Source organism: Pistacia vera, unplaced genomic scaffold, assembly GCF_008641045.1.
Source record: "Pistacia vera cultivar Batoury unplaced genomic scaffold, PisVer_v2 Contig223, whole genome shotgun sequence".
Lineage (NCBI taxonomy): Eukaryota > Viridiplantae > Streptophyta > Magnoliopsida > Sapindales > Anacardiaceae > Pistacia > Pistacia vera.
In genome coordinates, this window is record NW_022196028.1 from 1,589,144 (window position 1) to 1,602,086 (window position 12,943).

General features: G+C 38.6%; 1 protein-coding gene across 1 annotated transcript; it reads left to right on the forward strand.

Moving 5' to 3' along the window:
- The first annotated feature begins 216 nt into the window (after positions 1-216).
- Positions 217-1,190, forward strand: LOC116130674. Its single transcript, XM_031416396.1, has 3 exons — positions 217-507; positions 604-921; positions 1,020-1,190. Exons 1-3 carry the CDS (start codon positions 217-219, stop codon positions 1,188-1,190), a joined length of 780 nt encoding a protein of 259 aa, XP_031272256.1.
- Positions 1,191-12,943: the final 11,753 nt, after the last annotated feature.

Here is a 12,943-nt window from a genome sequence, read left to right on the forward strand (position 1 = left end):
GCATTTGATCCTGAGATAGAGCGCACTTTTAACGCAAGAAGGAGAGCAATCAAAAGGGACATCATGGGTGATCACAATAACCCAAATAATGGAACACCACCAGCAACTCGTACACTAAACGAGTACTCTACCCTATCTCTAAATGGAGCAACATGGAGCATTCGACAACCAGTGATCAATGCCAACACTTTTGAGATAAAGCCAGCAATCATCTAGATGATTCAGCAGTCAGTGCAGTTTGGTGGTTTGACACATGAAGATTCTAACTTACATATTGCAAATTTCCTGGAGATTTGTGATACTTTTAAGCACAATGAAGTTTCCGACGAAGCTATGAGACTAAGATTGTTCCCATTTTCATTAAGAGACAAAGCTAAGAGTTGGTTGACCTCATTACCATTAGGCTCGATTACAACCTGGGAGCAAATGACACAAAAATTCCTGAGTAGGTATTTTCCTCCTGCAAAGACTGCACAATTGCATTATGATATTACTATGTTTGTGCAGGTGGATACATAGTCACTATACGAAGCATGGGAAAGGTTTAAGGACATGCTCTGAAGATGTCCCCGCAATGAATTACCGATTTGGTTGCAAGTCCAGACGTTCTATAATGGTCTTAATAGTGAAGTTCAAAATATGATCAATGCTGCTGTGGGTGGTACTTTAGGTAAGAAGACACCAGAACAAGCTTATGAATTGCTGGAGGAAATGGCTTCAAACTCTTATCAATGGCCGATAGAGAGGTTGCCTGTGAGAAGAACATCAGGTGTTCATAACATAGATGCTATCACAGCTTTGGCAGCACAAATGCAGGCATTAAATAAGAAGATTGATGGACTTCAAATGCAAAAACCTACAATAGTTGCTTCTATGTGTGATTTTTGTGGCGAAGATCACCTAACCATGAGTGTTAATCAGGTAACATGTTTGCGTTAATTCTATGCCTAATCAAGCTAACTATGCTTCAAATTTTCGTAGGCCTAATAATAATCCATACAGTGAAACATATAATTCAGGGTCACCCAAATTTCTCTTGGAGTAACAACAATCAAGTGAAACCTCCACCGCCAGGTTTTCAATCTCAAGAGAAGAAATCAAATTTAGAGGAGATGATGGCGAAGTTCTTGAGCACTACAGAAACAAGAATCCAGAATCAAGAGGCTTCCATCAATAATTTAGAAGCTTAAATTGGCTAGTTGGCCAGTATCATTTCGGTAGACAGCAAGGGCATTTACCGAATGACACGAAAAGGAACCCCGAAGAAGTAATGTAAGGTCATAACCTTGAGGGATGGAAAGGTGATTGGTGAAGAAGAATCACAAAAGAAGGCGGAAAGTGAAACAGAGTTACCGGTCTCTATTGAAGACAAGAAAGCGAATTCAGAAAAAGAGACAAAGCCTAAGGTAAGGGAAATTGCAAGAGGTAAAGGAAAAGGTACGTCAAATTATGATTATATTGTTGTTGAAAAAGATGTATCTAAATTTCCTTATCCCGATAGAATTAGAAAGGATAAACTGGATCAACAATTTTCAAAGTTTTTAAAGGTCTTTAAGAAATTGCAAATAAATATTCCATTTGCTGAAGCTTTAGCATAGATGCCTAGTTATGCAAAGTTCTTAAAAGACATCCTTTCTAACAAGCAAAAGATCGAGAAGCATGGAACAGTTATGCTCACTGAAGAATGCAGTGCCATACTACAAAATAAATTACCTCCTAAACTGAGAGATCTAGGGAGTTTTACTATACCTTATGCATTAGGAGATTCATTCTTTGATAAAGCATTGTGTGATTTAGGTGCTAGCATTAATTTAATGCCTTTATCAATTTTTAGGAAGCTAGGACTTGGAGAAGTGAAAGAGACGAACATGTCACTCTAGCTTGCTGATAGATCAATAAAACGACCTAAAGGAATTGTTGAAGACATTTTGTTAAAGGTCGACAAATTTATCTTTCCGGTGGACTTTGTAGTTCTTGATATGGAGGAGGACCGGGAGGTGCCTCTAATTTTGGGACGTCCATTTTTAGCAACAGCTCGTGCTCTGATAGATGTGCAACAAGTAAAATTAATTCTAAGACTAAATGACGAAGAAATAGTGTTTGATGTCTATAAAGCGATGAAAAATCCTACTACATTTTATATTGAATCTTGTTTTCACTTTGACAGCTTTGGTGGGATTGTAGGTGATCACAGAGAAGAAGTTTTGCAGAAGGACTCTTTGGAGAGATGTCTAATGGAGTCAAGCACAACGGAAGATGAAGACTCGTGCTTGAGAGAAGAAGCTGAAGCGTTAGAGAAAGAATCTTTGACTGATAATAATATTGAGCTAAAGGAGGATTTGCATAAAACTCCTAATGAGGCTTCTAAACTTGAGCTTAAACCTCTTCCTTCACATTTAAAATATGCTTTTCTAGATAAAGATGCTTACCCTGTGATTATTTCTGCATCTTTGATAGATTTGGAGGAGAAGTCACTGCTAGAGATTTTGAGGAAGCACAAGAAAGCGATGGGATGGACAATTGCTGATATCAAGGGAATAAGCCCTTCCATTTGCATGCATAAGATCCTCATGGAAGAGAATTTCAAGCCAACAATACAACCGCAATGGAGATTAAATCCTGCCATGCAAGAAGTGGTACGAAAGGAAGTGGTAAAATTACTCGATACAGGTATTATTTATCCTATCTCTGATAATAATTGGGTTAGTCCTGTGTAAGTAGTGCCTAAGAAAGGGGGAATGACGGTAGTGAAGAATGAAAATAATGAGCTTATCCCCACTAGGATGGTAACTGGATGGCGTGTGTGTATAGACTATAGAAGATTAAATTCTGCCACTAGAAAAGACCATTTCCCATTGCCATTTATTAATCAGATGTTAGAGAGATTAGCGGGTAATAAATTTTACTGTTTTCTTGATGGCTATTCAGGTTATTATCAAATTCCTATTGCTCCAGAGGACCAAGAGAAAACAACTTTTGCTTGTCCTTATGGCACGTTCGCTTATCGACGTATGCCATTTGGTTTATGTAATGTGCCAGCTACTTTCCAACGTTGCATGATGGCAATTTTCTCTGACATGATTGAAAAATTTCTAGAAATTTCCATGGATGATTTTACGTTGTATGGACTAACCTTTGAATCTTGTTTGCAAAATCTTGCGTTAGTTTTACAACGTTGTGAGGAATCAAATCTTGTGCTGAATTGGGAGAAGTGCCATTTTATGGTACGAGCAGGTATCGTGCTTGGACACAAGATCTCTGAGCGAGGGATTGAGGTCGATAAAGCAAAAGTGGAAGTGATTGAAAAATTACCTCCCCCAATGACTGGTCGAGCAGTCAAAAGTTTCCTTGGCCATGCAAGATTTTATAGAAGATTTATTAAAGATTTCTCAAAAATTGCAAAACCTCTATCTAATCTTCTTGCCAAGGATGTAAAATTTAACTTTTATTCTGAATGTTTGTAGGCCTTTAATTTGCCAAAGGAGAAGCTAGTGACAACACCAATAGTGGTCGCACCGGATTGGAACAACCCCTTTGAAATTATGTGTGACACAAGTGACTATGCCATTGGTGCTGCTCTCGGTCAAAGGAAAGACAAAATGTTTCAGGTCATGTCCTATGCCAGTCATACCTTAAATGGTCTGCAACTGAACTACACAACAACCGAGAAAGAATTACTAGCAATGGTCTCTGTATTTGAGAAGTTTAGATCTTACCTCATAGGCACGAAATCTATAGTCTACACAGATCATGCAGGTCTACGACATTTTTTTGCTAAGAAGGATGTCAAACCATGCCTTCAGATGGGTCCTTCTACTTCAAGAGTTTGATTTGGAGATTAAAGATCAAAAGGGGACAGAAAATCAAGTTACTAATCATTTATCCTGACTATATAATTCCATCCTTGAAGAGGGAGATATTAGTGTAGAATTTCGTGATGAGCGAATTCTATCTCTTAACTCTTCTTTTTCTAAATCTCCATGGTTTGCTGATTTGGCTAATTTTCTTGTAGGAGGCTGGATTCCAAAGCATTTTACATTCTAGCAAAGGAAGAAATTTTTGGCTGATGTCAAATTTTATTTGTGGGAAGACCCTTACTTGTACAAACTATGTGCATATCAAGTTGTTCGAAAATGTGTGCCAGAAGAAGAGATTTGAGCTATTTTGAGTCATTGCCATGATAGAGAAATCGGAGGGCATTTTGGGGCGAATCGCACAGCGGCAAAGGTGTTGCAATCAGGCTTTTATTGGCCCACTGTGTTTCGGGATGCTCAAAGGTATGTATCCTCTTGTGATCGTTGCCAAAGAACAGGTAATATTTCTAAGAAAGATGAGATGCCTTTAAATAATATATTGGTATGTGAAATTTTTGATATTTGGGGTATTGATTTCATGGGACCGTTTCCATCATCGTATGGAAACGCTTTTATACTTGTGGCAATAGATTACATTTCTAAATGGGTGGAGGCAATTGCCACCAAAACTAATGATTCTAGAACAGTATTCCAATTCCTTAAGCGGAATATTTTCACTAGATATGGAACTCCCAGGGCAATCATTAGTGATGGTGGGAAGCATTTTTGTAATCGCCAATTTGATGCACTCTTAAAGAAATATGGAGTCACACACAAGGTAGCCACTCCCTACCATGCCCAAACTAGTGGTCAAGTAGAGGTCTCTAATAGAGAGCTAAAACGAATTTTAGAGAAGACCGTTAGTGCCTCTAGAAAAGATTGGGCGATAAAGTTAGACGATGCTTTATGGGCATATAGGACAACCTTTAAAACACGTATAGGTATGTCACCTTATAGGTTAGTATTTGGAAAAGCATGTCACCTGCCAGTAGAATTAGAGCACAAAGCTTATTGGGCTACTAAATTTTTGAATTTTGATGTGCAAAGTGCAGGTGCTAAACGTCTTTTGCAGGTGAGTGAGCTAGATGGATTTCATCATTGGGCATACGAGAGTGCTAGTTTGTACAAGGAAAAGACAAAGAGATGGCATGATAGGCACATTGTGAAAAAGGAGTTTGAGCCAGGACAACAAGTTCTTCTTTACAATAGTTGTCTTCATCTTTTCCCAAGAAAGCTGAAATCAAGATGGACGGGTCCATATGAGGTAATTCAGGTAACACCTTTTGGAGCAATTGAGATCCACCATGGAAAGACAGGTGAAACATTTAAAGTTAATGGACACCGTTTGAAGCACTATGTTGGAGGACGTTTCGATCCAAACACCGCATCCGTCCAGTTTCTTGAATGAAGAAAGTGGAGAAAGTCAAGCTAAAGACTCTAAATTAGAACTATAAATTTTTTTTCTTTTCTCTCTCCTACAATTATTTTATTTTTGTTTGATTTTGTTTTTATTTGTGTTTTGTTATCGTTGGAACAAGGAACAAGTTTGGGGGAAGCTTAAGTGATAGAAGAAGAAGACAATTTTGAGCAAAATAAAACATGGGCTACCCTGTGTTATTTTACACAGTCGTGGCCATGTTAAAAGATAAAAGGCTTGCAGATTCCAGTCTTCACCATGGGGTACCCTGTGTCAATGTACACAGCCGTGGCCATGTGAAAAAAAAAAAAAATCTCCTCTTTTTTAGGGAAGTTTCTCTCTTTTATTTTCCATATTTTCTATTTTGGTTTTTGTTTTTCATGAATTGAGGACATTGCATTCTTTAAGTTTGGGGGAGTGAGCAGTTTGATTTGTGTTACATTGATGTTTGATTTGTGTTGCGTTATTGTTTGGTTTGTGTTGCATTATTGATAATCTGTTTCTTTTGTTTGGTGGGTTTGTTTTTAGGAAGTGTTTAGTTTATTTTTGTGTTTTTGGTTTGCAATTTGTATTTGTTGCATGGTGGTTATTATGCTTGTGCTTTTGATACAATCCCGAACATAACTTTGTGATATCCCCAAAGAAAAAAAAAATTTTTTTTTGTGATGAACTTTGCAATCATTTTGAGTAGTGGTATTATCAAGTCATTTACAGGATTCAAACATTCTCATATCTTTAGGAATGCTGAAGAGTTTGCAATTCTAGATGGTTGTGCAAATCTAGTTTATTACTTGACTTTGTTGTGTACTAGCTGAGCCTTGTCTTCACTCCCTAAACCAAAAAAAAAAAAAAGTATATACAGTCTTGAAATAAATTAACTATGCTTATTTGTTTGTTTTTGAATGAACTACTCCACTGTTTCGAGCTGCTTAGTAACCAGGAGTATTCATGAGCCCCATGTTTACTTTTGCGTCAAACCGTGGCTTGAAGTATGAGTATGCAAAGCACTTTATGTGTTGTGACATTGTTGAGTAACCAGGGGCACTCATCAAAAATGTGTGCATTCGCGTAAAAAGGTGATGTGACAATCTAAGGAAGCAATTGGAAAAAAAAAAAAAAGAAGAAGAAAATAAGTAGGGGTTTGAGTATAAAGTCTTGGTGAGGCATGATAGGGTTGAGGAAAGATTAGAGTTGTACAATTAGCTGGGTTGAATGTTTGGTAGCATGAATATTATTTAAAGCATGTTTTCTTTCTTTTCCTTGATTTTGGGAATGCTGCGAATCCTTGATGATTGTTGAGTTTATTTTCCTGATATTTTCTTTACTCAGGGACGAGCAAACGATTAAGTTTAGGGAAGTTGATAAGTTGCATAATTTGAGTGTTTTTAGGGTTGTTTTGATGTTAGTTTAGTTAATTTCTCAATTGTTTCCTTTGTTTTTATGTTTGTTTTTGTTAAGTTTGAGATATGAATTGTTACCTATTGATTTGGATAACTTTTGTGTTTTTTTAGGCTTTGATTGAGTAGATTGGAGTATTGGAATGAAATTGGAACTTAAAGCTTGAAGAATTTGAGATTACACTTCAGTCTTCAAGGCCACGGCCATGCCTTCGTAGTTCACCATGGCAATGGTGATGGAACAAAGAGAAAACAAAGAGACCAGGAAGCACCACGGCCTAGGCTGTGGTGACTTAAATTTGGCCACGGCCAGGGTTGTGGCGAAAACTATTGGGGCGTTTTTATCAGTTTTTCTTTCCTTTTTCACTTAGGACTCTTTTGGGTATTTAAGTATAATTGAGATCAGTTGTCAAGGGATGAATTTTGCATATTTTTTAGAGGAGAAGACGCATTCTTGGGGCTTGAAGACTGAAGATCAGATTTAAGAGTTTGATTTTTATTTATTTTCAAGTCTGATTATGTTTTCTTTCTTCTCTATTTATTTCTTTTTTCTTAGGATAGAGTAAATCTCTTTTGTTAGGGGAGGATGAAACCCTAATTATGTTTTGAACAAATTTTTATTCTTAATACCAGATTTATGTTTATGAATTTGTGCAAGAGTTTAGGTTTAATGCTTTATGAATGTTGGATTGATTCAATTACCTTAATGATGTTTCGAATAGAGAAGTTAGGGTTTATTGCTTAATTCATATTCATAATTGTTTTATGGGAATAACATTGCACAACATATTAAAACTAGAATTAATCGAATAGAGATTCTAGGATTAATTTGTGGTCCATCTAATTCATAACCGAATAGGGCGAATTAGTCGTAAGGGATTGATGAATTTATGCTTCTTAATTTTAGAGTAACCGAATAGGGATCTGTATTAAGTTGAATATTATGCCTGAATAAGGATAATTGACCTTAGAAGAATCCTACCAATTCATAGCACAAACAGGTATTAAGAGTGGTTGTCAAGCATAATTAGGGGGAAATCTGTACCCTAACTTCATTAATATTGCAAAGTTCATCACATTATTTATTTGTTTAATTTAGTTATTTTTAATCCGTTACTTTTACATTTTAAGATTTCGTTTTCTCAAATAACGTGTAAGTAGTTTTAGGTAATTACAAATATTCGCTTTGATCTCTGTGGGACGATACTCAAACTCATCACTTTATTACTTGAACACGACTAGTGCACTTGCTAAGGTTGATTTAGTCGCATCCAAAGTCATTTTGGAGGGGAAGCCTTAACTATAGCAGCCTACCTGGTTAATAGATGCCTTTCTAGTGTAATAGGATTTAAGTGTCCAGAGGAGAAGTGGTCTAAGAGGAAACCATCTATTAGTCACCTAAGAGTATTTGGGTGTGATTGGAGCCTAGGTCGCTGAGATGTGTGTTTTTGGGAAATCAAGAAGGGACCAAGGGATATAGATTATGGGAAAAAGATGCCCATGGGATCAAGGTCATTATTATTAGGGATATGGTTTTTAATGAGTGTGTGTTTCCTTGTAGGTACCTCAAGCCATGATTTTCTGAATTCCAATCAAATTGAAATTACTCAGTTTGAGGTGGAGTCAAGTGGCCATTCTGAATAGGCAACCACAACCGAGGAACCTAAACCTGCAGTTGAACATCCACCAATTGACAGTGAGCATGATGATGAAGGTAAGCCTATGGAGAATGTTAAGAAGGCCCAACAAGATGATCTTGCACAATACGAGCTAGCAAGAGACAGTGTCAAGAGGGAAATCAGACCTCCTACAAGGTTTAGCTATGCTGACCTAATCTACACAACATTGTTTGCTGGTGTAGAGATTTAGAGGTTTGAACTTGACTCTTATGAAGAAGCCATTAACTCTAAGGATAGCAAGAAGTGGCTTGCTACTATGAAGGAGGAGATGGAGTCCCTAAGGCTAAACAAGACCTAGACCTTAGTCCCAAAATGTAACGCCCCACTTGAGGTACGTAGTTATTGTTCCTTCTTTTGCTCTTATTTGAGTTAGTCTCTTGGTAATATTGTTTGGTTAACCTTTGTTTGAGTGTTGTGTTGAATACTTGCCTTGAAATTGGTTGAAAATAGAAGAAGTTCAGTGTGCCAAGCTTCGCCGGGGCGAAGAAGAATCTTCGTCGCGGCGAAGAGGTGTTGAATCCACGGGGAAACGTTCTGGACAGTTTCGCTGTGGCGACAGAAGCTTCCTCGCCGTGGCAACAGTCCTACCAAAATGTTTGTTAAGTTTTAGATATTCTCTTCCCTAAGGGCAATTTCACCATTCTACCCCTAATTAGCAGGAAAAGTGGGGAGTAAAATGTAAGAAAATTTCATGGAGAATATGTTAGTATGGGGGTGTGTTTGTAAGGAATCAAAGGATATGGATGGAATTTCCATGAAAGAGCAAGGGCAAAATGGGAAGAATGAGTTGTTAAGAGATATTTAAAGGGGTTTAGTCTTTGAGAACTCTTCATTTTCCCATTCCACCGCCTCCTTCATTTTTCAAACTCTCTCAAATTCCTTCAATCTTCCAAGGATTTCCAAGAGCCTTTTTGAGTAACTTTTAGTAGGGTTTTAATCTAAAGCATCCTAAGGTAAGGATTCTTACTTTAGATGAGAGTTTTATTATGTTTTGTTTAGAGTCTCATGTTGTGGTTGTTGGTTAAGTTGTAGAGAAAAGGCAAGCTCCCAAGGAAAAGTAAGCGAAGTGTAAAGAAGCTTTTCTCATAAGTAAGTGAACTCAACCTAAGTTAGATTAAGAACTCTTTGAGTGAGAGTATAAAACATATACGTGTATTCATAAATTGTTGAATGAGATTAGTAGTTATGATTGAGTTATGAGAAGTGTTTTATTGCTTGATGTTGGGTTGTGTTAATAGAAGTTGGAGGAAGTTTGAGCAAGGTATGGAAGGTTTCTCTTTTGACAGGAAATTTAGAGTTTATGAGGAGTGTTTCTTCCCATTGGTTGATTTAAGAAAAGGGAAAAGCTAGAGTTGGAGTAGAGTTGTTATGCACATGAATTGTATGAGAAATGCTCAAGAGAATCATAAGTAAGGGTAGAAAGCCTTAATTGTTGTACATGTCATAGTTACTTTTCATAATGCATTAATGAGTATGAGTCATTTATGTGCATAACTATGCTTTACTTATGCACTAGAAAACGAGGTAGAGAAAAGAGTAGAGACTTGAGTTTAGACTACTCTAAGAGTAAGAGAAGGAGAGAATGAGTACATAGAGTAAAAGCTAGAGTAGTGCTTATTAAGAGAATAGAGTAGGTTGTACGATGGGGAACCTGTGAGTACGATAGAGTATTCCCGCATGCACGCTGCATAGAGAGAGCGGCAAGAGTATCAGAAAGAGAAGTGGTGTGCCGTAGGTACATGCGGATGAGGGCTATACCCGAGTTTACCCGAGAGATTCTATGCACTCACATGGCCAAAGGTTCCAAACCATGCATAACCAAGTCCGATCGGCTAGATGAGTAGAACTCACAGGGAGTGGGAGCGAGTCCCAGCCGTGCCTCCAGTCAGATGGGCCATGACTTACTAGAAAGAGAGTTAGTATAAAAGAGTTATGAGAAAGAGGAAATAGAGAGTTGCATAAGAGAAGAGCTAAATGGTAGGGAAAGAATTAGAGGGAGAGTTACGGGGATAATGTAGATGGGTTTACTTACTGAGCATTGTTTTGTGCTCATCCAGTTGTCCTATGTTTTGCAGGTTCTAGATGAGGACACAGTCGGAGGACATAGCACACGAAGAGAAATGGCTACACTGTCCACCTATTTTGAGTTTCACATATGTTGCAATCCTGTATATTATTGTATAAAGAATACATATGTTTAATAAAGAAAATTCTGGGCCCAACTTTTTATGTTATTTTATATGTACTTTACTATGCATGTTTTTAAAAGAATGGAGTCGTTACATTTTTGGTAATAGAGCAAAGATTTTGGGATTTGCAATGTACCATTTCATCGTATGATGTCCAAGAGCTGACTGTGTAAGTTAATTCTTTCCTTATGTCAAGTGTTCTCTGAATTGATAAGTGTGGTCGTTTTGTAGATAAGGCGTAGTAACGAAAAAAGGGTAGAGTGTGATGAATGAGGGAGAACCCTCTAAACCACCAGAACCAACCCCCCTACTCTTGATGCGACATTGATTGGAATATTGTTCAGAGGTGTAGTAGAGAGTCAGGGGAGAGTTATATACCGGAAAGAACTGAGACCCCTAGTAAAGGACGGCCCGCAAGACAAAAGCATGAGGGGCCGGTACCTCAGGTAGTACCGAATCGAGTTGATCCGGTTCAGGGGCTTGCAAGCCAGCACCAGCCGTCAGAGTTTAGGGGTACAAGGGATCCGCTAGAAGCAGAAGAGTGGTTTAAGTCCGTAGAAGGACAGTGGCCTTGTTTCCCATGAACGACAGAGAGAGAATTAGATATGCTAGTTCGTGTTCGAGGAGATGCCCGAATTTGGTGGAACTAATGGAAGAGACTCATGACTCGATTCTAATGACTTGGAAAGAATTTAAGAGACTGTTTGAGGCGAGTATCGAACGGAGATCGAGTACATGAGAAAGTCCAAGAGTTCATTAATTTGAAACGGGACTAGTACGGTGAAGGAGTATTCGGTAAGATTCAATTCCCTCGCCCGATTTGCACCCGGGATAGTGTAACTCCAGTGTTAAGGAGGGACAAATTTGTACAAGGGTTGAAATCCGATATTGCCCGAGATGTGATGACAGGAGCTGAGCCTCCTCATACCTATAATGAGGCTTTACAAGGGCGTTAAGGGTAGAGATTTATGTAAATAAGCACATTGCAGAAGGGTCATCTTACCAGTACTCAGTGACATCCACTACTTTGCCAAGGAGAGAGTGGATACATCAGGAATAGAGAAGTAAGGGCCAAGAAGAAGTTTCAACCCAAGGTAACAGGAGGGATTGGCAGAACAAGCGGCCCAGAACCGAAGGGGTGCCCTTTGTGCTAAATGTGGGAGGAACCATCAGGAGAATGTTTGAAGGATAGAAATGTGTGTTACAGGTGCCGATAGCCAGGGCATCTGAAGAGGATTGTAAAATCCTTTTCCACCCGCAGCTCAGAGTTCGAGAGGTACTAATGCCAGAGTTTTTAAGGTGGCTCAGGGTGAAGCTGAGGCCAGTCCATCAGCTGTAACTGGTCAGTTGTTATTTCATGCTGTTTCTTTATATGCTTTAATTGATTCTGGGGCTACCCATTCTTTTGTATCGCATGGGATATTGAGAGGTTAGGTTTGAAACCTAGCAGAGTGGTCAACCTATTAAGATTGAGTTACCTGATGGGGGTGAGGTGTTGACTCAGGAAATGTTGTTAGGAGAATCCATAGTGATCCTTGGTCAGAGTTAGCAGTTGATTTAATAGTCTTTAATATGCCCGACTTTGATTTGATCTTGGGCATGGATTTCCTAGGGAGGTATGGAGTAGAGATCGATTGTCGAAAGAAGAAAGCGAGATTTAATCTCGACAGTGGAGATAAATTTAGCTTTGGAGAGGGCCATCGGTTGAGTATGTTAATTAGTGAGTGTGAAGGCTAGAAAGATGTTGAAAAAGGGGTGTTCTGGATATATTGCTCATGTAGTGCAGGGTGGTGATGTTGCACAGCCGGAGATTCAGAAGGTGCGATGTTTGAGAGTTTTTAGATGTGTTTCCGGAAGATTTACCAGGTTTGCCATCAGAAAGAGAGGTTGAATTTAGTATCGAACTAGCACCGGGGATAGCACCAATATCTAAAGCCTTACCGAATGCCCAGAGAGCTTCAGGAATTAAAGAGCAACTCCAAGAGCTGTTGGATAAAGGTTTTATCCGACCAAGTCATTCTCCTGGGGAGCCCCAATTTTGTTTGTAAAGAAGAAAGACGGATCACTAAGGATGTGTATCGATTACAGAGAGCTGAATAAGGTGACAGTGAAGAATAAATACCGCTACCCGAATAGATGATTTGTTTGACCAGTTGAAGGGGGCAGCAGTATTCTCTAAGATTGATTGGGTCAGGATACCATCAGGTAAGAGTGGCTGAGCAAGAGTAGCTAAGACTACTTTCCGTTCACGGTATGGGCATTATGAGTTTGGAGTGATGCTGTTTGGCTTGACTAATGCCCCAGCAGTTTTTATGGACTTGATGAACCGGGTATCATGATTGTTGGATCACTTCATAGTGGTTTTCATGATGATGATTCCTGGTTTACTCTAAGCGGAGAAGAGCAA